Source organism: Catharus ustulatus, chromosome 2, assembly GCF_009819885.2.
Source record: "Catharus ustulatus isolate bCatUst1 chromosome 2, bCatUst1.pri.v2, whole genome shotgun sequence".
Classification (NCBI taxonomy): Eukaryota; Metazoa; Chordata; class Aves; order Passeriformes; family Turdidae; genus Catharus; species Catharus ustulatus.
In genome coordinates, this window is record NC_046222.1 from 103,752,247 (window position 1) to 103,778,269 (window position 26,023).

The 26,023-nt window shown below is 39.8% G+C and overlaps 1 protein-coding gene across 1 annotated transcript; it reads right to left on the reverse strand.

The window, feature by feature from the left end:
* Positions 1 to 102: 102 nt before the first annotated feature.
* Positions 103 to 25,076, reverse strand: LOC116992283 (anosmin-1-like). Its single transcript, XM_033051738.1, has 3 exons — positions 24,711 to 25,076; positions 1,046 to 1,093; positions 103 to 138 (listed from the first exon to the last, which is right to left on the reverse strand). Exons 1-3 carry the CDS (start codon positions 25,044 to 25,046, stop codon positions 103 to 105), a joined length of 420 nt encoding a protein of 139 aa, XP_032907629.1. The 5' UTR covers positions 25,047 to 25,076.
* Between the last annotated feature and the right edge of the window lie 947 nt (positions 25,077 to 26,023).

The following is a 26,023-nucleotide window of genomic DNA, read 5'->3' on the forward strand; positions in this document are numbered from 1 at the left end:
TAAGAACAATAAGATTTTACTGCAGGAGTGAAATCCTTAGCAATGTGGCACAGCTAATAGGAAATGTTCCATTCTTATATTGACACTGTTATATCCTGGATTTTAATACTCATAAAAGCAATCAACTGTTTTATTTACCTGCAACAGAACAGTAAAAAAATTGGCCCATTTCCAATCCCTTTTATGTCAACAGAAGCTAGATCAGCAAATGTGTAATCTCATTCTTTGAATGTATACAAGAAATCAACATGTGTTAAACTCAAGGGTTAGCATCTGCATTTAACATCAATTGCATTATTGAAACAGAACAGAACAATGCTACTTAGATTTAATTCCATTTTCAGTATAACCTTCATGAATAAAGAATAATTATTGAAGTTAAAAGGCCTAAATTATTGTAGAAATACATTTTTAGGATATTTAGGCAAATTTGCAATGAATGCAGCTTCCATGGTGTTTATGAATAGTCAGCAACAAATGTGCAACTCCACTTGACCCACTAAAGCTCTTAAATTGCTTCTTCCATGAGAGTCAGTTGACAATTAGCTCACTTACCCTTTAGACTTACAGGGTTTAAGTGCTATAATAGCAAAGGGGTATCAGTAGAGCTAGTGGGATTTGTGTCCTGAATACTTTCAAAGAAACTCAGGTTCAATATAAAAATTAAACACCCAAACTGAATGAAATGTTGAAATAGTGGTGTTGGAGGAAGATTTTCAAGTTAATGACGGTTTTACTCTCTTCTGATCAAAAACACTGAAAAAACCACAAAGGAGACATCAGTTTCTAGCCAATGTAAACTTTCTTAAAATGACAGAATTGTGTTGGTTTAACTACACTTGATATGTATCCTCCAACATGATTACTTTGTCCTGAAAGAGTAAATCACTTGGTTTTAATTTTTGACATTTTATTACAGGTTTAGGTTTCCAAATAAAATATAAACTGACACTTCTGAAAACAGGCCAAGAAGAAAAGTATAATCTACAGACAAGAGACTGAAAGCATATAGGCAACAAATGAGAGAGGAAAAAGCAGGACTTACCTTTGAACACTGCTTATGATTCTGGCACCAAGCAAGTGACCCATTGTTCTAAAAGACAAAGGAAATGTACATGAACATTAACATTTCTTTCAGGCTAGATATATTCACCCTAACATATTTAGGTGGAATACATCATCCAGTTCTGCTTAGATAATGATGTTGGGCCACAACATAAGTAGTAATCCTGACTCCTAGTCCCTTTTGTGGAGTTAAAAACCCACACAGGTGTAAAGTGAACATAAAGTTAGGAAAGCATTTCAGCAGGCAAGTTTGGTGGAAAACTGACTAAAGTAATCTTTTAGTCCATCTTTGTAAACACCTGCTGTCTAGAATGGCTTAGTAGACAAAAGGTAATATTTGCATTTAAGAAATTGATACATATTAGTAGTGATTCATTAAAAGTCCACAAGTTGCATTTCAATATTGTACAACAATTAAAATAAATTGTCAAGCAAAGATAATGAATAACCTTTAAGTAAATGGAAAATTCAATTAAATGCAACATGAGTTTCCCAAAAGTCACCTGTGCCAGTTTGATTTTATATTTTTGATACTAAAGTGCATTTCTGAGATAAGGAAACAATATAGCTCTGATTTATCCTGACTGGAGTAAAACAAGCAATACAGTAGAATATGCAAAATAATAATTTAAGCTAAAGGAAAAGAAAACATGACAAGAAGAGAAAGAAGTATGAAACTGTCACAGGGACAAACAACAACTTGTTGTTCTTCTAGAGATTTTGGAAATTTTGGAAACAGAATTTCCTGGTTAAAAAAACCCACAGCTCAGAATTGTATGTTCGTGGTGTTAAAAGATGAAACAAAATAACTATTTACTTTCTGTATAGTGGAAGAGTGAAACAATATCAGGAAGACCTAAATGACCGAACATGAGAAACGAGGTACAAACTCTGCAACACACCTAGGCTGACATACTTAAGACATTATATGTACGTACTTCTTTCATCATTTATAAGTCCATACTCTGTAAACAGAATGGATAAAGATTCTGGTAAATTCATTGTTTAGAACAGGATTACAACTGTCAGTCTGTGAGGTAGTATAAGGACACCCTTTCACAGGAATTAGGCAAGGTACTCCTGCAGGGAATGTGCTGCAGTATACCATCCCTGTCAGCACCAGTTATAGATCTGGAAATCAGTTTCCAAGGAGGAGGAATTCAGGTCGGCCAGAATGCTAAGTACTGATATAGCAGCACTAAACCTTTTTTTTTCTTTCTCCTTTTATTTTTCTTTTTTTTTCTTTAAGAGTGATGCAAACAATGGAATAATACACATGTTACATATGTTGCTTTGATCTGTCAATTTTCTTCACAGTTGCTAGTATGGGTTGTGCTTTGGATTTGTGCTGGAAGCAGTGTTGATAACACAGGGATATTTTGCTACTGCTGAGCAGGGCTTACAAGTGCTTACACACAGCATGAAGGCCTCTCCTGCTCCCCACCCCCTCCCACCAGGGAGAGCTGGGGGCGCAGGTGTTGGGAGGGGACATAGCAGGGACAGATGATCCCAAGATCCCAACTGACCAAAGGGATATTCCATACAATATGGTATCATACTCCACATATAATGCCAAGGGGAGGAGGAGGAAGGGATGGATATTTGGAGTGATGGTGTCTTTCCAAATCACCACCATGCATGATGAAGGGGATGGCTGAACATCAGGGAAACAGCGGAATAACTCCTTGCTTTACTTGGTTTGGCTTTGCTTTACCTATTAAACTGTCTTTATCACAACCCATGAGGTTTTTCTACTTTTACTGTTCTGATGCTCTCCCCAGTCCCACCCACAGATCAAATGAGTGAGCATACATCAAGCTGAGTTGCCAGCTGGCTCTTAACCACAACAAAACTTAACTTTGTATGTATAAAAATCACACAGATAAAGTAAAAATTATTCTGTCAATGTACAATTCAGAAGGAGAAGGAGATACATTGGAATGGAGACAATCACAATAGTTTTTCAAAACTGCAGCATTGTGCTCTGATCTCAGCAAAATTTGTAAGCTTGAATACAGTGATTTGCTACCACAACTATGAAGCCTATGCTTTGATGCCAGATATCTCTTCATGAATGTTTAAAAAGATCATGTTTGTGCATGTCTTCATACACATGTATGGTCACATGTTCACAAAAGCTTCCAAGCTGTGGCCAGCAGGTCAAGGGAAGGGATCATCTTCCTCTAATGAGCTCTCACAAGCCACACATGGAGAACTGCATGCAGTTCTGGGATGCTCAGGACAAGAAAGCAAGGACCCGTTGGAGTGGGTCCAGAGAAGGGCCATGAAAATGATCTGAGGACCAGAACACCTTTCAATAAAGGCTGAGACACTTGGGGTTGTTCAGCCTGGCAAAGAGAATGCTCCAGAGAGACCTTATTGCAGGCTTTCATTTATATAAAAGACATATCCACTCTTTTTCACTCCTTTCCACTTATTTGCATTTATTCAGGAGCATTTTAAAACAATCAGTTCATATTATTTAATTTCAATATTTTATGAAAGTTTATTTTATCTTCCAACAGATTACAATGCAATACTGCTTGATTTTATAATGCCATTTTTATCTGTCATTATTATAAAATTTAGCTAAAAAACTGAGATTCACTAGCATAAGATTAGCTAACTATGAGCACCATCTCAGGGCCAACCCCTTTGAAAAGAGACATAAATAAAAGAAATAAAACTTTAGAACAGTTGTAAATAACATAAGCTTGTGGGAATTCTTTAGCATTACTCTCAATGCTGTATTAGGATTTATTATTTCCATTTACAAACATAGCCAGCAGCAATGTTAAAACAATATTTTATGTGCTAGTTTCAATTTATCCCCCTTTCTTCTTCACGTAAAATGTGACAGAAGGAGCTGATTGCAATAACAGATCAGTAGCAGCTCACCACTTTTTCAGTTATGCTGCTACTTTCCACTGAACTAGAAAAAAGCATTTCTGCTTTTAAATTATCTGTTACTTGAGACAACAAAGCCATAAATGGCCAGATGTGTAGCTCCCCTACTTGATAATTTCAACATCTACAACTGTTTTCATTTCTCTACTGAAAACTATTAGTACTTGAGTTAAAAAGGAATTCTATCAGAATGTGAAAATACTGTTTAGCAATTTCAACTTCATACAAACTAACATGATGTGAATGATCTTACATTGTATAAGGAAAAACAAATTCTACAGGTTTCCTTTGGACAGCAAGGTATCAGAGCAAGCACAAACACTAAATGAAGGCTCTCCACCACTCTGCGTCTTAAAACATGGTTAATCACAAACATTCACCTGTGATTATTGCTCATGCCTGTGTACCTGGCTGAAACCATAATTTCAAATAATCAGAAATTTGTGTTTTATCTGTAGCATTTTATATGCTCACACAGTCCATTCTCAGTTCCCTCATGTCTGTTTTTCTTCAAACATAATTCTGACTTGACTTATGCTGGTGAGAGTTTTGACTTAGCCTTTAGTGGTGGCTTCAATCTGCAGTGCAGAAATGGCCTCAAGGAAGAGTTAAATACCACTTTTCCTACCCATTTATAAGCCTTGCACAGTGTATCTTCAGGGTAACTTTGAAGCACCCTAATCTGCATGCTGAAGAGAGCAAACTGCACTCAACAGGGCAAACTCCAAGGATCCCATCTTCCCAGGCCTGACACATTACATGAAAGATGTCAGAGGAAACTAAAGCAGTCTCCAACATATAGGAGATGGATTAGAGGATCTCAGGTCACCACCTGAGCCTCACACACCTTCAATCTGCCAGGAAGGAAACAGTGGGCAAACTTCAAGAATCAGACCCTCAAAGACCAGGGCTGTTTGACATGTACAAGAAAAAGCGCTTACAAAAGCAAAAACAGAAGGAGGAAAAAACTAAAACAAAACAACAGATAAATATTACAAGGTTCATAGGATTGCAAGATCATATGACGAGATTCATTTCAGCAAGTATTTGTGCACACTTGCTTTCCTCTGGTAAACCACAAAGGTCCCAAACAGTTAAGACAAACATCTATATTCCTCACCTTGAAAAAAGGAAAGTTGCATAGCATCTCTTGTAAGAAAAAAAATACATGTAGAGAAGCAAGAAAAATCAATCTCCTATCTACAGTGGGCCCCATGGGGGGGAAAAAGTTAATAGCATTCACAAGCAAGTACAAACTGGTCTTTAATTGGAGCAATGGCAAAAAAAAACAACCAAAACCAACTCTATAAAATGACTTAATTTGCATCTCTCTCCATAATTATGTTAGGAGTTACAACCCTTTTTGAAATGCCAGAGATGAGCTATGAAAATTAACTAGCCACTTAATCTGCTATGACAGTAGCTGTATACCTATTATCAGTTTTGGAAGCTTCTTCTCCCCTGCCCAATCTTCAATCCATATTTGTGTGAAACCACTGTCTCTCAGAAGTGGCCTCTCCTGATGACCTCACGGATTCTTTCAAAATGACAGAAAAGCACAGAAATAAACCTTTCAAATAACAGTACCCACTGAAGTAAAACAGAACATTTGAGTAGACAGATCAATAACTGCTGCAATGATGAATTTAAAGAGAGCTTCCCAATATACATTTTCCTTACCCTTTCAAAAATCTCAACAGCATGAAATTAAAAGTAACAGTAAAATATAACTTGTGTTTGACATGCATTTCATGACTGCATGCTCACTATGACAAATTAATACAGGAACTTATCTATGTCAGTGCTGTGTGTCCCCAGGCCCAGCTCTGGAATGTGGAACTAAGGTGCAAAATGGAAACAACAAATTCAAACCAGGCTTCCCAGCTCCCAAATACAAAAGTGTGCACTTAGGAATGAATTTCAGGAAAACTTGTACACTTAGTGGGGAGAGCTATCAAAACCAACAAATAGGAAATGTCAAACAAATTTATTTCTCAATGCCCTTCTGTCAAAAGTAAACACAAACTTGTAATTAATGTATGGGGCAGGGGAACCAGAGTCCTGGGCTCTGGTATTTAGCTATCCTTTTGCATATAAATAACTGGAACATATTTTTCTTTGAAAATAAGGCAGGAAAATGAAAAGAGGATGCCCAATTACACAACACTATGAACACCTGCCCTGCGATTCTTTCACCAAGTTACAGCAAATTTTACCCCTTATGCATTTTGAGATGACTCAGCAACAGATTGAAGACTAAAACCTGGCCAGTGAAACCAAACCACTCTCTAGAAATGAACAGGAGAAAAATGGAGCTGGAGATGGTGAAGGAGAAAGTTAAAGTTCAATAGCAAGGTCCACCTCAGAAACAAGACTGTCTCTTTCAAGGACAAATATGCAAACATACTTTTAGCATTGTTTCTACTGCATGCTTGTCCAGTGTCTGCCACGTTTCATGACCATTCACTGGAGAAGCCATGGATAGAAGAACAGTATGAGATTAAAACATCCATAAAACACGACAAAATAGTAGTAATATTCTGCTTCAGGAAAGAAAGGAGGGAAACACAAAACTGAAATTAGTATATTTTGCTCTTTACATAGTTTCTGATTTCATTGTATATTTTATGGAAATAATTCATTAGTAAGGGATTTCTGTTTCCTTATCATGGTTCTAATAAAAAAATAAAACTGAAAAAGCAAATATCAACAAATAATACATTGAATGTTATTGTGTAGCTTTGAGTCATTCCCATCTGTTCTGTCGGTAGATCCCAGGAAGAAGAGATCAGCATCTTCCTCTCCACTTGCCCTTTTCAGATAGAGCGCAATGATGTCACCCTTCAGCCTCCTCCTCTCCAAACTAGACAAACCCAAAGTCCTCAGCCACACTTCCCAGGACATGCCTTCCAACCCTGTCACCAGTTTTGCTGCCCTCCTCTGGGTGCATTCAAGGACTTTCACATCATTATTAAATTGTGGGGCCCAGAACTGCACACAGCACTCCAGGTGAAGCTGCACCAACACCAAATACAGTGGGATAATCACCATTTTGAGTAGCTGGTGGTGCTGTATTTGATGCACTCCAGGATGGGATTTACCCTCTTGGCCTGACTCCCATTCAGCCTGATGCTGATCATCACCCCAAATCTTTTTCTGCAGGACTGCTCTCCAACTCCAGCTCTGCCAGTTTATACTTGTGTCCAGCATTATGCAAAATCCAACATTTTTTACTTGGTAAATTCCATCCCATTAAACATTGCCCAGTGCTCTAACCTATCTACACCCCTATGCAAGGCCTCTCATTCCTCAAAAGAGTCACTGGCACCTCCCAGTTTGGCATCATTAGCAAACTTGCACTAATGGTGCATTAACCTGCTGCCTCCAGAGCACTGATAATGTATGGAACAGAGCTGGCTCTAGAACTGAACCCAAGGAGCACCAGCCAGATGTGCCCTGTTCACTAAAACCCTTTAAGCCCTGACCTTCAGCCAGTTCTTCCAGCACTCCATGAACCCACTCATCCCACAGGTGCCCCCGGCATTCCCTCAGCCTGGCTCATCTTTTGCCATGCCTGAGGCTGTTGATGACCGTGCTACCAGCACCCAGCTCTGCCCACCCCATGCCAGCCCCTTTGGGGCTGCTCCCCTTGGAGAGGCCACAGTCAATGAGGTCACTCCCAGCCCCTGGCTTCCCATGCCCTGGGAGTCAGCCCATGCTGACAGCACAAGACTCTGCTTTAAGGTCTATAATAACATCTTCATTTATTCCTGATGTATAAATAAATGTCCTTAGACTTTATTCTAGTCAGCAAAAGCACAAAACAAAATTTCAACACCAAAACCAAATAAAGATCACCCAAACAAGAGAAAACAAAAAGCATATAAAACCATGTAAAACCTACCAGAACAAAACAATACTGCATAAAACTCTAATGTGAGAAAAGGCAGGAAATCAAACAGCATTTGGTATATATTAGTCACACTGTTTAATATACTACTATCAAATAACTTTATGACTGTTATATAAATACATATAGAAATCCAGCATTAAGCTTAGCTATGTATATATATTTCCTCTGCCATCTTATTACAACTCTTAAAACAAAATTTTAAAAATTAAATTTAAAAAATAAATAAATAAAAACAAAAATAAAAATAAAAATAAAAATTAAAAAACACACCAAGCAACAGTATCCCGAAAAAAGAAGCTGAGGGCAAGAACACACTTTGGAACAAACACCTGAAGTTATTCTTTACTGTAACTAACTACTGCAATTCCTCACAACCAAATCAAGTGTACAACCCCCCTTAGAGAAAGCCATTTTTATACCACAGATGTTTAAACCATAGAAAAGTCAATGCTGGTTACTGGTTAACCCAAAGTAATTAAGTTAAAGAGATGACTGAATGTAAGAAATACTTACAAAACTGATCAGCCTAAAAATTCATTCTCTCATATAACTGCAGTTTACAAATATAAACCAAAATTCAATTATCATGGGTCACAGCGTGACTCACATAGCCATCTAACTTTAAATATCTGGATTTAACACCAGAAAACGGGTATCACAAATAACTTTTACAAAGTCTTAGTCAAGTTTTATTTTGGATTTATGCTGACATTGCCATCATCTGTAATGTGCTAGCTCCTATCAATGATATGGTAGGTCCTCCTGTAGATGACTGGCCACAAGTAGAACTATATTGACCTAAACTTTGCATTGATATTTCCTAAACAGTTCATGCAAAGTCAGTCTTTATTGATGTTACCAAAACAATAAAAGCCACAACTTCATATACACCAAAATCAGAAAAAAAAAAAATAGACCATAGTAATTAAAAAATTAAGTAAAATCAGCAACAATCACCTAAATTATGAAACACAAAGCTATTTGTTCTCTGGCTGTCATCATTAGTAGGTCTCTAGAAAGACAATCATCAAAACCCAAAGGCCATTACCAGTGAAACAATAAAAGATCAGTAGTTTTGAAAACATAATACGTATTGCTTGGATTAAATTTGCATCTCGAATGGGACACCTTTCCTCTTTTTGGAGCACTGTATTCTCAAATACACAGAAAAACTACTAGATAAACACAAGCTGTAAAAATAAATGAGCCACAGGAATCCTTGTGTCCCCACACACTTGTGAGTTATGACTGCCTTCTTGTGGTTTCACAGACTGCACTCTTACCACTTCTAAGACTGATCTCAAATGAGGTCTTATTTTGTTTAGCAGAAGTTTTTACGAATCTGTAAAAGAATCCAGATGAAATAAACTTCACTTCTCCATGCAACAGGAGGAATTCAATACACTGACGCTAACTTGAAGATATTGAAGTTATATATTGAATCTCAAAGTACATTTGGGCCAAATTTCAAACATATTTTTTGGAATTAAGTAACCCAGTTGAAGTGAACAGAAACTAGACAAATAGCATTAATATGGGAAGCAAAAGATAGCTTGTCAAGTACTTCTTTGTAAGCTCTAGTTCAAAATCCCCACTCCTTCAAAATGCTAATGCACGTCTTCTGTTGTGGCAAACTAGATTTGCTATACATTCGAAATAATGAAATAATAAAAATATATGCTGGCTCAAGGATGTGACAGAAGTGTAGCCTTGGGAAATTAACACCAAAAAGAACAAAATGCATTCTAAAACCGGAATGCTTACTTATGTAAAATATAAATGTAGACATACTCAACCTACTTTGTATTTAAAAAAAATACAGCTAGTCCACAATATACTGTAGGATTCAATGTTTCAGTTTGCATGCTGCTTTGAATGCTGATTTGTTTTATAACTGAAAGGTTGCTTTGAATGCTGATTTAATTTTATAACTGAAAGCTATAGTCCATATTACTATTCTGTATAATTATAAGATCACTGGTTAGCTGGGTGATTCCCAACAGCATGTGATGTGGTATGTTTATCACAGGCTGCATTTGCCTCCACTGCCTACCAACAGAGCTACAGACTCCCTGGGAAGTCATGTGAATCACAGAAACACATCTATTGAACAAAACACCTGGTTTTGATGGGCTTGATCTATGCATTTACACATATTTCAACTTTCCCCTTCAACTAGTTCTAGCCTGGTCCATGGACACAACGCCCATTAGTTGCTAAAGCACACTAAACTCCAGGGAATTATCTCTCCCAGTTATGTTAGTCCAGAAGAAGTCCATTGCATGAACTCTCAGAGTGGTCCATGATGCGAAAGAAAAGGTGATCACAATACTTGAGACTCACTCCCAAAGCAAACTCTGATCCACATTAAAACACTAATGTGTAGATGCACCTCAGACATTTCTAGTATTTGTCAAATACACAAGAGTAGCAATTCAGTGCTTTCCATCAGACTAAATTTTCCTCAAAAGCCACGCTGTTTCAGGGCCAGTCAAGGCAACTGGACTTGCAAAATGCTTAGGGTTCTGTTGTCTCGCATCTTTAAGAAACTAACCACACACGCAGAAAGAATAACAACCATGCATTTTTATATCAACTAAAATGCCCATTATAAATAGACTAACCATAAAGTACACAAACAACGGATAGCCCTGCATGCTGCATCGTCATGGAGTAATTTCTGATTACAAAAACTGCTAAATGTATTGTTTTACAATTTGTAAATGTAAATGTAGTTTACACTGTACTACATACTGGCCATGTGATGTTTCACTGTATTTTCTCCTATTCTGTTCTGGCATCTATGAGAGGGACATCATTATGTACTATACTTGTAACTTTGGCAAGAGTATGGATACACACTTTTCCTTCAAACTTAACGCTCTTCAGCAGCCATGTTACTATGACTCAGTCAGGTACCATCAAATTATATACTTACATTCTTGGGCTTAACATACTATTTATTTCCAATATAATTGCATGAAATTCATGTGATAAATTTCAGGAATGCATTTCCTTTCTCTTTGGCATGTGTTACTAGTTTACAAGATACTAAATATTTCAAGCCACAGTAGCAGCCATATCCCCACAAGTTGATGGATACATATGGAAAACAAATGAAAATATGAATTCCATGCAGCACCTTTCTCAGCACAAAATATTTGAGTCAAGTATCTCCTTATTCCTATTGTCTTGATGTATTACTATAAAATTTTTCTTATTGAAGGCAATAAGCTCAATAAACATAATTGCCAATATGAATATTGTGTTTCAGTATCTCTTAGTATTTTTAAAGCAAGTAGCAAAGTATAATCTCAGCAGAAAAACTTAGCACAAATAACAATCCTACAGATGAAACATGTAGTTTAAAATTTGACCATAATACTCACTGGTAGCTCCAGAGACCTATATTTGTAACTTTTTTTATACAAAAATCATGTTTTGGAGGAATTATTAAAGTGCATAGCAAAGCTCTTAAAAGTAAAAAGTGTAAAAATTAACACAGTCCTTGGAGGTCTCACAGTTGTTTAAACAGTCTTTGGGGAGTTTTTTTTCCATTTTCCACAGAAGACCTGTCTCAGTGAATGAAGTGCACCTCACCAGACCTGGGATTTCCTACAAGCGTTTGCAAAAGGGTTGTGGTCATTCAGGAGCTAAAGATTTTTTTCAAATAAAAATGACCCTTGGACTTAGACAGAATAGCCTATCTGCAATTTAAACCAAAACCAACGCAGTATTGTTAGAAATCACACAAACACCAAAAAAAAGTCTTTAACCATGACAGCTAAAGTAGTTTTTCAGAAAGAAATCTTATTTCCCTAATATATTTTAATTGTTAATCTTTCCATACATCTGCCTTCACTGTAAATATTGCAGAGAGACAGAAAAGATGTAATGGGTGCAGTTTAATAAGCCCAAAATTTGTTGTTTCATCTCTAAAGTACAACTCAACAAAAACTTTACCAGACAGGTTAACACTCTTCTCTCCATTGCTACGATATTTTTGGCCCTTGGTCTGTCCCTTCCCAACCCAGTTCTCACTTCTGCAGAAGGTCAAACACAGGGTTGCCAAATTAAGCCTGTCATAAAGACTAGTAGGTGGCAGTAGCATCTGCTCAGGTACCACACATCACATCACTTGCTGAATGTCCTTCTAACAGTGTCACACAAGCGGAGGAAGTCACACTGCCCTCCTCCAGACCAGTCAGCGCTGCTGTCTTTCCCCAGCTCCCACACCTGTAAACCCTGTTGGCAGGGTTTGTGTGCAGACCACATTCTTATTCCTATCCCATTTTAAGGAATGGCAATAGCTGCCACAACAGCAGAAGTTGATGACATTGTATTGACAATGGATGAAAAACAGGCATCAAGGAAGGAGCGCATTGAAGGCTGGGTGAGTCATTCCCTTTCCACTTGAAATGTGACATATCTGCTAACCTGATCCTAGCTGAGACCCTATGGCCCTACAATGCTGACAGCATATTCCTGAGAGAAACAGCCTTTTAATGCAAGTTGAAATATATTCTTCCAGTTTTCTTAAGGGTTTTTCCCCGTTTAAGAACTATATGCTATAAGAAATTTATATTCCATGGGGAAATTGCTGCAGTCCAGTGTTCTAGGCCACCTTGCAAGCAACCTAAGACTGTGAAAGGAAGATGAGAGAGAGAAGAAATCAACATTAAATTATATTGATAACAATATGCTAAAACTACTCATACAATTAAAGGTACAGGGGTATTAACTTGATCTTTCTTTAGTGACAAACTTCAGCGGAAGATTTATGTTGCTTCATCACATTCCCATAAAATTCCCCACAAACATAAAAGCACTTCATGTGCCAGGTTTTTAGAATACAATCTTATAACTAACTAATGAAGACATACCATAAAAGGAAAATAAATCTCTCTTCAAGGCAGAACTGAAGCATTTGTCATTAACACATATGGTTACCAGAGATGTAGCTGTTATGCAGAACAAGCTGACAGATCCATCATGTTTCAAACCTTTCTGGCACCAAATGAAGAGTTAAAAATTAAATCAGGTTAATTTGCATTGAAGTTATTGAAAGGCTTGTAACATGAGAGATGTCAAAGCACGGCCTAAGTCTCTACCCTAGCCACAGCATTTTAAAGCCTCCAGTTAATGTAAATAATTGGATATGGAATTTCACAGAATTCCACTGCATAGACCTTACCAGTTCTGATATCTTTAATCCAAATCCACAGCCACAAAAGAAAACCGTTGTAACATATATCCTTAAGCTCATTAAATGTGGACAACTGCAGTTAATACCAGTTGTCAATAACTTGTACTATCAGCAGGCATTTTATATTAAGATTTTGTTTCTCTTTCTTAAATCACCTTTTTTTGCAGAACTGACAAATATTTCAGTTGTTCCCTTTTTGGAATGTGTCTGATACTGGTGGTTTGCTCAGGAATTCTGTCCCAGTTATAAAGTTTCCTTCCATTTTACTAGCCTTCTCACCTGTGTAAAGCAATTGGGAAAGAAAGACAGTGAAGGAGTTCTGGTACTACAAGGAGATTGATAATATTCCAGTTTCTTTTTCATTGGACTGAGGAGCTCTGCACAATTTACTTTCTCAGTGGGAAGTTCATGGGTGAGAACAAGTTAACTGAGGCTCAATCTATACCAGATGGATCTACTAGGTATGACTAAGCATCTTAGAGGAATAAAAATTTGACATCTGCTCCTATTATTAAGAGAACAAGCCATGCCTGTTGATGAAACTCACAGGGGCAATTCCTGAGGGCACCTGGATACATGGCAGTAACAATCAGAAACTGAGCAGTATTTCACCTTTAAAAATATATTTGTCTACTGCCTTTAGTGGTATTTAGCTCTGGTTACATTAAATTGCTTCTACTTTCCCTTGTCATCTGAAAGAATCTCTTCTAAAAATATTTAAAGATGCTTTACATCTAGCATATAACTGGCAATTCGATTTTACTTTGTCCTCATGGCATTGTGGTATTTACTACCACTGTGAATCGAAAAGAAAGATGTCATGATACAATAAGATGGTATTTAACAAATTCAAGTTAATAGTCTTTAAACAGCATACTGAGAACTTTCTTGTTTTTAACTCCAAGCAGGTATTTCTAGTATATTTTCACTGGCCTCAGCTTATTTCCATTGAAACCACAGGATACATTACTATCAAGTGTAGGGATATCAGAGTCAGGGCAGAAACAAAAGCTTCAGAAAGCTCCTATCTTAAGCTATTAATTATATAAGTGGAAGAATCAATGACTATCCATCAGAAATCTGAAAGATCTCCAGTTAAAGAAAACAACATGACCCTATCCTACATTAATTTGTAAAGCTCTTCAGTCTTTAAAAATAACTGAGTCATACTTGCTATTCCAAAACAAAGGCAACCAGCATATCCTTTAGCAAACTGTAAATGTTCACTTTTCTACTATTTGGAAAACAGTTGGGGTTAGGTTTAACATTCAAGTTTAGTTCACACTGCAGCTCTTTCCCATAAGGACAGTTTTGAAAACAGGAAGAAGACTTTAAATAATTGTTTGCTGTTCCACATTAATTGCCACTGAAAATTCAGGTTTCAATGATGTCCAGTGCTCAAACACACAGGTGTGAATCTATGAATAAACCAGTTATTTTACAAGAAGAACTAATATGCTGCACATGTGCATTTCTACTCCACTTGGTCAGTGAGGATCTACTGGGCAATAAAAACCCATGAAACCAAAAGCCTACTATCTTTCACACTGTGCATTCAGCTTTTTAACTCAAAGGAAAAATCCAGCAATAAGCTCCTGGCTGTAAAAATCTACATCTTCTTTCCTTATTTATTCTGACAAACACATCCCATAGCCTGCTACTAAATTATATATGAAGTGACACACTCTTCATTAATTGGATTATTTTTACCTCTTTGTGTCAGTTTGTCTAATCCCAAATGTTTCTTCCTCCTACTGCATATCCAGACTGACCAATGTTTGGCTAATTCTTGATCTCAGTTCACAGTTGCATAGAAAGAAAACAGAAGAAAGCCTCAAGCTCTTTTAGTTCCAGTTCCCTTCCCAAAATTGTTAGATACAAATTAAATGTCAACATATTATACAGTCTTTGTAACTAATTAAAATGGGGGTAGATAACGGTGTGATTCATTATTGTCTAGTTGTAGTTATACATTAACATGATTTTATTGTTGTCAAAGGAACTACAACCATCACCTAATCCAAAAAGAAACTAAGAAAAAAAAACCCACTGTTGAAATAGTTTCTATATAGGGATACAAATTTGAGGTAAGAGAAAGGCAGACAGTTACTCTATTAGGACATCATCATCACAATAATACATTGTTAACACCCCTTCCTCGCTATTTCCTGCTTCACCTATCTGTTCAGCCATGTGCTAAATTCAAAGGAAACCCAAAGTACTTATAGCACTGAGGTCAAAACATGAATTTGTAGCGTCTAGGTCCAAAAATGCCCTGAGGCCTGACTAGAATGTTCCAGTCATTAGCAGTTAAAAAGCATGATCTGTTAAATACAAATGATGTATTGCCCTATGCTCACGGCCTAAATCACTAGCTGAGAAATCACATTCATGCACATGAACTGATATTACTTTTCTTTTTTTTTTTTATATATATAAATTACTGTGAAGATAACTTCCCTAAAGAGTAATCCATTAAAAAAAAGAAAAACAGAAATATGTTGCTAAATTCTCATAAGAATGTCAAGGAAAGTTGAACTACATTTGCACTAGACTAAATGAGTACATTATTCTCATCCAGTCTTCACTATCAGCCTCAATTTCTGACTGTCTGGATGGAAGACATTCGCTCTGAAGCAAATTCCTTTATATTATCTTATTGCAGGATCCATGACAGCTAGATTGCAGCCCTCACAGGCAGAAAAAACAGGCTTCACTACCTTGGCCAGGTTTGCAGTTTCAACTGTGACCACAGGAGGAATTACAGTGGCAGCAGTTGGTCTAAGTTCTGACATCAAAGACTAGACTAGCTAGAACTCTGTTGTGAATTTTCATAGAGGCTTTTCCTGTAACTGACCTCTTCAATGAAGACAAAAGGGTTTGCAAAGCATTTTTACTATGCTACAAACAATAAAAATTAAATCTTTAAACCAAGCAAAATTTCAAGCAGCTGAGAAAGAAAAGAAATTAAAAAACATTCACAAGAAATAGTTACAAACAACCCACCCTACAGACTCATAGCATCTGTTCTCTGTTCCGTAATTCCTGAATTTCAATTAATTGTGTCACAGGAAATTCTACAGTGCCCTCTACTCCCACATAATTTCTCCTACCAAGATTGTTAGCCTGCTAGAGTTCACCCACATCCACCTTTCTCCATTCTGAGACTCTGTCCCTTTTCTTGTTTCTCCAACAAGTTCTGAAGACACGTGTTCCTCAGCAATCTCAGCTGCGTACCAGAGAAGTCACGTCCTTTGCAAGCTTGAGACAAGTCTCTTCTTTAAAGGAATATAATTACATTTGTACGTATTTATGTACGCACATACGTAACTTTGATGTCATGTCTCTTTGACAGTCTAGAGAGATACATTGGTTAAAAGTGTTATTCACAGTAGACAACAGAAATTCAATTAAAACTTTCAACTGGGGTTGTTCCCCAAATCTGGAAATATCTGATATCCTTTTCAGTGGATAGAATAACTGTGTGATTCTTTTTAATCAGAGATGAAAGGAACAGTACTCTACTTTCAAGTTTAAAGGGTCCACTTACCTTTCAACACCCCCAGTTCTCCATCTCCGTGTCCTGTGACCTCTTGGTCATTAACAGACTGAAAAACGGATACAACTGGAGTTGGGACACCAAGTTCACAGCACTCTACATTGTTGACTACATGGACCTAGTGTTCATACATGGACCTGATCCAGCTGAAATCAACAGAAGGCTTTTCATGGACTTCAAAGGTTTTTGAAGTATAAAACCTCATAAGGCTCAGCTGTGGGAAAGATCAAAAAATGAAGATTCTTGGTGTAAACTCCTAGGCAACTGCTTTTTTAATGCAAGGTTTACATTTGCCAAGCACCAGTTACTAAATATCAATACAGATGTGTCTGTCTTCTGTAGGATGCTCCTGATACTCAGTCATTATTCCTATATTCCACCTTTAAAAACATGGATGCTAAATTACAGCACTTTCTTTTTCTGTTCACAAAAGTTGGCTATACACTCCAATCCAGCTAGTCAGAGAGAGCAAAAATTCACATAGAATGGCCAGTGGAGATGCAGGTCAGCTTGTGAATAACAATCTCTATCAATAAACGCAAACTCAGCACTCAATCTTAAGTTGCCCATTACAAAATGACAAATGATGAGCATCTGGAAAATCAGTCTGCTTTTCAAGCTGTCTCAGAAGTGCAATGTTTTGGTTTTGTTTTTTTCTTATACAACACTTACTAAATCAAATACATTTAAATTAAGTTCAAAGCACTAGTTAATCACCAAGACAACCCATATTCAGACAAGAAATAATGCTTTAGTAATAGTTTTAATATGAACACTACCCATCTGAACAACCTCTTGCTCTGTATTAAGTGGCTATATCTTCCAGTGGAAAAAGATTTACATTTTAGAACTGACAGGGTTTTCTTTCAGAAGTTTTCTAAAGCTTTTCAAAAGCAGCATCTCCTCCCCCTCACCAACATCACTGTGACATTCAAACTACTCTGTGCAAATATTTTCTATACATAAAATGTCTGCTTTAAAACTTATTGGTAATTCCTGTTGGGTTTATTGCACCTGGTATCCAGCACATTTACCAAATTAACAGCAATTTTAATTTTACAAACACAAGTATAGAGAAATATTTTTCCTCAAATATGTAAGAATATTCAAGTAAATGTGAGAAAAATATCTTGGCAACTCCTGTTGTTCAGTACAATTGTTCACCATTCACATACATTTTCATACAGTTCACTTGATTTGCATTTAAACTTACATTTGAGACACAGACAAGTATTTTAATTTAGGAAAGCAATGAGCAAGTCTGAGTCATCTAAAATCCTAAATATCTAAACAATGACCAGGGGGTGGAAACCCCTGCACTAATACCAACTGTGCAAGCGTTCACTGAGGCCAAAGAGATTTGGGTCTGGTTATGAGAAATTTAATACAACTCCCACTGAAATCAGGGAGGTTCATACCAGACCAGGTTACAACAGCAAAGACTAACAACGGCTCAATTACACAATATGGTGAACAATGCAGCTGTTTTCATTAGATGCAACTGTTGTTTTTCTAAACAAACCTTTCATTTTCAAAGGTTTTACCTAAGAGTCTGTTAGATCTGTGCACCTTTTGTTCACAACTGCAGATCTTGATAATAAGAGCACACCAAATGCCAGAATAATTACCCAAATTATACACTATAGAAACATTAAAAACAGGAGAATCATTGGGACTTTTAATGAGTTTTGAGAAAAACAAAGCAATGACAAATGCTACAATTTGTCTCTGGAAATAAATTTACAGCAGTGTGCTTTACGAGACATATGAAAGTCAGAATTATTTAATACAGGGGCTATTTTTGGAAAGGAGATGAGTACTAAAATGGCAACAAAAGCAGATGGCACACATCTTCACATTTAGAAAAGGTTGCAAACATGTCCCAAGAGAAGTAAGTAAACTCACTGCCTGGGCAGCCTGTCCATTGGAACTGAAACACTCTGGGAATAACACGCTACATATCCACCATATTTCATTGCAAAAGTACCATACATCTTTTCAAAAGATTTACTGAAAAACAATTTATCATTTCAAAATTATTCGAGACAGAATAAATGGCTTCTTCATGACTTCCAGCTTCTCTACAGCAGAGCACAGAGACACACATCCCCTAGACTTTGAGCCCGGCCACCACTTTCCCAGCTGGGACCCATTGCAGATTATTGCAGGTGCAGGCACTTTAGAGTTACAGGCAATTTGAAGGCAGATGTGCTGGCATTTAGACAACTAGCTTCCTGACTTGTAGGTGAAATCTGGTATTGCTTATCTAGAGGTAATCACTTGCACATTATTTGCTTGCAGATATAAAATCTGAGAACCTTTTATTACTTAAAGAATTGCCTGTTTTTCTTCAAAAACTTCAGTTGTCCTGAAACGCAACAGTCCTTCTACAACACTAAAAACAACCTCCTACCACCATATAGTTATCAGTCATTCCATATAACAAACGTTTAAGGATTTACTCTTCCCTTTTATAGCTACTAAACATTATGCAACATATGGCTCTATTAGCTTAAAACAATATTTTTCCATACTTTCAAAAACAATTTTGAGTTAGCCTTGGCTCATCTAGCTTAGTACTAATTCCTAAGTACTAAATCATAGTATATTGCTATTAGATTTACACTAAATCACATTTACAGGAGGAAATTTCTCTCTAATTTCCTTCCATATATCACAAAACTGGCTTACCACTTGAGGGATGTCTACGTTGTATCAAAATTTTCAGCTACAATTCATCCACTTTGCAAATAAGTCAACATGAACACAGAACCCCTAAGTGACCAAGGTCATCCACAGTGTTGCCTGTATGTTTCTAACCAGTGCCCATTTTAAAGAGTTTAAATCTCTCATGAGCGAGTTCAAGCAGCAATCTCAATTCCATATCACACAACACATTTACATCTCTATGTACCTGGACACTCCTCAGATGAATAAAGAAATGGATTTGCTAAGATTCAATTTACTACTGAAGATTACCCACTCAAAATACTGAAAACTATAGTGAGATGTACCAATATCTAAAAGGATAGAAAAAATTTGATTTAGCATTAATATTTTGGTTTTAATGCACTGACAATCATAAATGGTCATATGTGAACTCATGCAAGAAAATCTAAATCATGAAAATTAATTTAGAAGTGTGTAACAGTTATTTAGCAGGCATTACATCTTTAAAATGTAGTCAATCCTATTCCCTGTTCCAGTCACTCCTCCACACCCAGAGTGACAGGTCCAGGATTGGGCTCCCCATTACATGGAAAGAGATGGACTTAGTGGAGGGACTCCAGAAAAGGGACAGTACTCTCACATGAGAAGAGGCTAAAAGAACTGGGAATGTATAGTCTGAAATAGAAAAGCCTAGATGGTTTCTCATAGTTTTTGTAAGTACCTGATGGGAGAGAGTAAAGAAAATGAAGTCAGACTCTTCTCAGTGAAGCTCAGTAACAGGAAAGAGGCATGGCCAAATCTGAAACATGGGAAACGTCACCTGGACATGAGAAAACACCTTTTTTATTACTGTGAGGGTGGCTAAACACTAGAACACGTTGCCAGGAGGTGCTGTTCAGCCCCAGCTGCTGTTACTCTGTGAGCACATGGCTGTAACCTCTCCAGTGACTCCACACCACAAACACAGGCAGTTTTACTGGCTACTACCCTAAACTCTCAGGGCATGTTCTACCACCCTCTCAGCTTTTGACCCAGTAAACAAGACTGACCACTCCTCTGTCTTAAGTAAATTATCAAGTTGCACATCTTACACAGGAAGACACTTGAGCTTGAGAGGTCTATAACAGATACCAGCTAAGACAAAGATCAACAAGTTCACAGGTCAAAGTAAACAGTTTGCTCTCCATAACATTTTTTAGCCTAAGTAGTTACAGTGATGTTCAAGCTCTTATTCACAAAGAAAATTTTAATCACGCCAGATTTAAAACATGGCTCAGATGGCTGGCAAAAGAGATTAAAATTCAAACTGATTTTTCAGTAGACTTGAAAAAAAAACTAAAGGTCACTGCCATGCCTGTTCCCCCAAATTGAAAGGAGTTCATCCACAACTAATATCACAAATGGGAAAGGCTACACCCACAGACAGAAATGCAAGGAATTTAGTTCACTCCACTAAAGCAGGCAGGTTATGCAGAAAACCCCTACCAAAACTAATCTGAGCATTCAGGTTTCTTGTCCAGCTGTATGAGGTCCCTGTTTATATCCATATCCTTTTCAAGAAAACAAAAACTTTTGAAGTAACTGATCTCATCTTCATGAGGGCTTTACCTACTGTACTAAATTACAAACAAACTTTGAATACATCAAATTAAAATTTGTGCCTTTCTCCTGGAGATCAACTAAAACACTGAGACAGAAATGGCCTAAATAAGAAAATGCTGAGGGAAAGAATATATCCAATGACGTCACTGTACAACTTCTAAAATAGTATGCCTTTTCCAACACCAGATTCACAGTCTCGGTGTTTCTTACGGACCCTGACACCTTAGTCCTTCCTCTCACTCCAAACTAGACGAGGAACTGCCCTTCCCATTTCATAAGGACACCATACTAACACCTAGGCACGCTCTTCTAGATAACACAACACTATGATATAGCACTGTAAGGTTCAATCTATACCTTCTCCTCCTAAGCAGGTCATTTGATGGTCATGCTCTTGCTTACTGGAACAACACTCTTGCCATCCTCTCCTGTTCAGGTGTTTTAGGGAAAACTTTGTCAGAAAAAGAAGCACAGCACTAGGAAATCTGCTTTATCAAGGCAGTGACACAAGAGCATAGAGAGGTTCCAGTGAATGCTCCAATTACTCCCTTATACATGTTTGCAACAGTCATAGTAAAACCCTACTGTCAACACTCAAAATGGCTTAAAATAAGTACTCTGGACATAAGGCTAGAGAGATGAATTCTCTTTGCCCTTACCTTTTCTGGTCACAGGTCAATGAATGCTTCATTCAGTGCTGCCCAGGGGCCTAAGCTACACAGTTGGGATTAAAATGCTTTTTCTCATCTGCAAAATTTCAGAGCAAGCTAAAGCCCACTGTTGAACACATTCCAATAAGATAGAAGAGATATGTTGGAGTCCTTTCATTTAGACATTAAACATCATTCTCTATTGTGTCTATTGTGGATGAGCATGCAATTAATAAGATTTTATATAAAAAGAAGAATCCACTATGACCCCACCTGCTTGTATCTTTTTGTTTGATTGCTTAGGATGAAAGAACTTTGTCCTAGCATGCTCTCTGTGAAAGTTCATGGCCTGGAGATAGGCCATAGATATAAAACACACACATTTCATTGGGTGTAAGACCCATGTGGTGCATAACTCTCATAATGATCTCACTTATCCTTTGGTACAACCTCTACATGGAACTTCCCAAAACCACCAGAACTGGAAAACTCCCCTAGCCATGGCAATTTTACAGGAATAAGCAGGCATCCATGCCCCTTCAACAAACATTCTGAAGACCAAAGATTTTTGATTCAGGTGACTGATTCTTCTTCTAGCCTGAATCAATACTCTACATGGAAAAAAAATATTATTTGACCTATGCTTCAGTTAAAATAATCTCCTACTGACAATGTATATTTAAAATAGGCTAAGAAATGTTTCCCAAGTGTAAATTAACAAATAGGTCTTTTAGAAAGAATATCTTTCTTGAAACTTTTAAAAATAAGGACAGTAAAAAAATGGGTGAAAATTGTCTGTGAAGGGAGGAAATGAATTAAAATCCCTTGTGAACACTTGGAAGTTGGAAAAATATTAGTTGCCATTCAAGCAAGAGCCAGAAGGTACAGAATTAACCCAGACTTCCTATTCATGCTACCTCATTCTCTTTAAAAAGTTGTCAGTAAGGTGATTTTAGTACCATAAGCTATGTGAAATTAAGTCTCTATGAACAGTTTTGGGGACATCATCTCTTGCAAAGCGTCCAGCTGCTGTCTCCCTAACCCCCACCACTGAGGCTGTATCTAAAGCAGGGCTGAGAAATGAGTGGGTCAGTCTTCTTTGAATTCTTGCCTAACTGGGAGACACTAGAGTTCCTTCCTGCTCTGATTGGGAAGACCTAGTGTTTAGTTTGCTTCAAAGGTTGAATCAGATTACAAGATAAGTGGGCATCTGAAATGAAAAGAACTCCAGAAATTGCTACCAATAGAGATGAAAAGGGGAGGGGAATGGCTAGAAGGAGAGAGAAGAGAAAGGAATGGAAGGAACATCATACCATTTAGCCCACATGGAATAATCTGGCCCAAACATGCACATTCTGCAGTCCACTGTGTTTTATCAGTCTCCTGTGAGAACACTGGATGCTTGATGTACTTTAAAACTCTCCTCCTTTTCCCCATTATAAGACAATGGAGAGCTTAACTTTATAAACGAGCACTTCATCTTCCAAACATTACAGTCGTTTCATGTCTAACAGGAGTTTAATCCCTAGTAATTAAGATAAATTACCACGTGCTTTAGCAGGTTGGGGTTAAAACTCTGAAATTTTCAACCGATTACAAAAAAAACCAGCCAGTTATCAAGTCTTAACTGAGTAATTCCCTACTTATTTCACTCTATCTAATTAAAATGTAATCACGATTGTTTGGCAGTGTGCATTCTGTCAGCAGTTTTACGTTGAAAAAGAAATCTTGCCAAGAAAACACACAAAAAAGGTGGGGGGGGAAGCCTTTCACTATGAATTGGCTTGATCTAAACTGCCTCTTTAGCCACTGAAACTGTAAAACAAGTAAGTTACAACCGCTTGACAATGCAATAAAAAACACTGACCGCTCTCCGGGATAACGAGCTCTGTTAATGGGTATCCCCCTTGCAGGCTATCCCGGGATGCAGGACCACGCTGACAGCGAGCGCTCCGCCGCCCCCGGCCAGGGCAGCCCCTTCTGCACCCGTCCTGGGTCTCTTCAACCCAAACCGGCTGCAGGCACCCAAATAACATCCTGCTGCCCTTACACCGCACGCACTCAGCTCTCCTTTAACACTCTTTCTTAATTTTTTATTTCTTTTGATATCGGTTTATCCTTAAACACCTCTGAGACCTGCTTTTGGTGCCAACACCTTTGCTCCGAACGCAACTCCACCCAAAGCACTTGGCCGGGCGTTCCCGGCTTCTCTCCGAGCGGCGAGCCCGGGGTGAGCGAGCGGCGCGTTCCCGATCCGTGCCACCCCGGAGGGACGAGTGGCTCCCGCCACACCGAGCTCGCCAGCCCTTCCCCAAAGGGGCTGCGGCTCTGCGGGGGAGAACGGCTAGCAGCTCGGAAGGGTTTCCGTCTTTTGGATGAATTCGGCTAGGTTTGATATTTGCGCAGTGAAGAACAGGTGAGGAAAGGGAAAGGGAAAGGTGAGTGTGTAACTACAAGAGGGGAAAGGACGGGCAGACACCCGCGGCTCTTGCACTAGCGCCGCACTGCTTCCAGCTTTCATTTTAAGCCTCGCAGGTCTTCAATTCCATTTCTCCCCACTTTATCCCTAATTGTCCACTCCCGTTAGCCAGAGATGTGTCTCTCTGTCCCAGAAAAAGAAAAGAGAAAACGTTACTCCCACCCTCACCTTCCAGGAGCTCAGAACCAAGTATTACACGTTCACGATCACGGCTCTTACAAAACAACCTCAAACTTTCCCAGCGGGCTGGGGAAGCGAACCACCTGCGGGCGGCCTGGCGCAGCGGCAGGCGGAGCCCCGCGGGATCGCCGCCGCTCCGCCCGGCCCGGAGCGCCGTGCCCGCCCGCCCCGCCGCCTCCGACACCCCCGGAGCAGCGGCCGGGAGCGCCGGGCACCTGCGGGGAGCCAGGGCAGGGTGTGCCAGGAGCCGCACGACCCGCCGGGCGGGGAGCCCGACCCGCACCCACAGGCACCGACGGGGCTCGGCGCTGCCGTGCCCACCTGTCCGGCGCCTCCAGGTGCCGGCCATCCCCTGGGAATGCGGGCCCCCGAGTTCGCCAAGAGGCGCCCCGGCCCCGGCCGTCCTTTCCGCCCGCGCCCCGGGGGACACCAGCTCCCCGGCAGGCAGGGGGGATCCCGGCGCGGTGCCATGCCCCTACCTGGAAATGCTTGAAGAAGGCGGAGATGCGGGTGATCTGGAGGCTCAGGCACCTGGAGGTGCATCTGGCGGCGGCGAAAGCCTCGTCCTGCCTTCGGGCGGCGGCGGCGGCCCCCGGCCCGTCGGGGCTGCCGCAGGCGGCCGTCACCCAGAGGAGCAGGGCGAGGGACACGCCGGGCGCCCTCCGCACCATCGCTCCGCGGGAGAGGAGGGCACAGGGCGGCCGGGCGGCTGCAGGCGCCGGGGTGAGCTCGCTCCCGCTCGGCGGGCTGGTGCCGGGCTGCGCCGGGGACGGACACCTCCGCGCAGCAGAAACTACACAAGAAAGTTCAATCATTCAACTCCCCTCACCCCCGTCCTCCCTCTCTCCCGCCCGCCCCGGCCCACAGCCCACCCCCGCCGGCAGCGGGCGGGCCGATGCTGGCAGCGGCCGCGCCATTGGCTGCGCCGAGCGCCGGCGGGCGGGCCCCGTGCCCGCGGGCAGGCCGGGGCGGCGGGGGCGGCCGGAGCGTTCCCCGCACCGCCGGAGCCTGCTCTGCTCAGCGGAACCTGCCCCGCACCGCCGGAATCTGCCCCGCACTCACCAGAGCCTTCCCTGCACGCACCGGAGCCGTCCCCTCACCGGAGCCGTCCCCTCACCGGAGCCTTCCCGCACGCCGCCACCTGCGGGGCGCGGCGCGGCCGCGGAGCGCACACCCTGGCCCTGCACACGGGAGAGTTTGGCGCCAGGGCCGCTGGTAGCCAGTCTTAACACCCTGCTTAATTCTCTTTTATTTCCTCTTATAAAAATCAATTTTTTAAAAAGTACGGGGACGCAAGAACGCAGGGAAATCACTTTTTGAAACTCGGTGTTTCTTGCAGAGTAACACTGCGGTGAGCGCTTGTCCCAAGGTGAAACATACAGGCTCCTCTGAAGAGTTACTTGAAAATGAAAATCTACAAGTCATTAGTCCAAATATCTCTCTGAAATAGCTGCAAAGACTAAAACAGCAGCTTGAGCAGTAAGATGGCCCCATACGGTAAATACCAGCCTCGCATTCTTTCCCTCTTGCCGTCCGCTCCCGGCCGGAGCGTGTGCCGCAGGATGTAGCACAGAGGTTACCTACCACATTCCCTGGGCACGCTGCGTGGACTCCTCCCGTCACAAGTATGCGCTGCTGGAAACAGCAAGTGGATCATTTCTCACCGGAGCCTGGGGATTGAACCTCCCAAACTTGAAAATCCCACGGTTTATGAGCTGAAATAAGTAACTTTTAGGCCGTTTTCAGGAGTTAATGCTAGATCAGTTACTACTATAAGTAGAAGTTTAGTGTG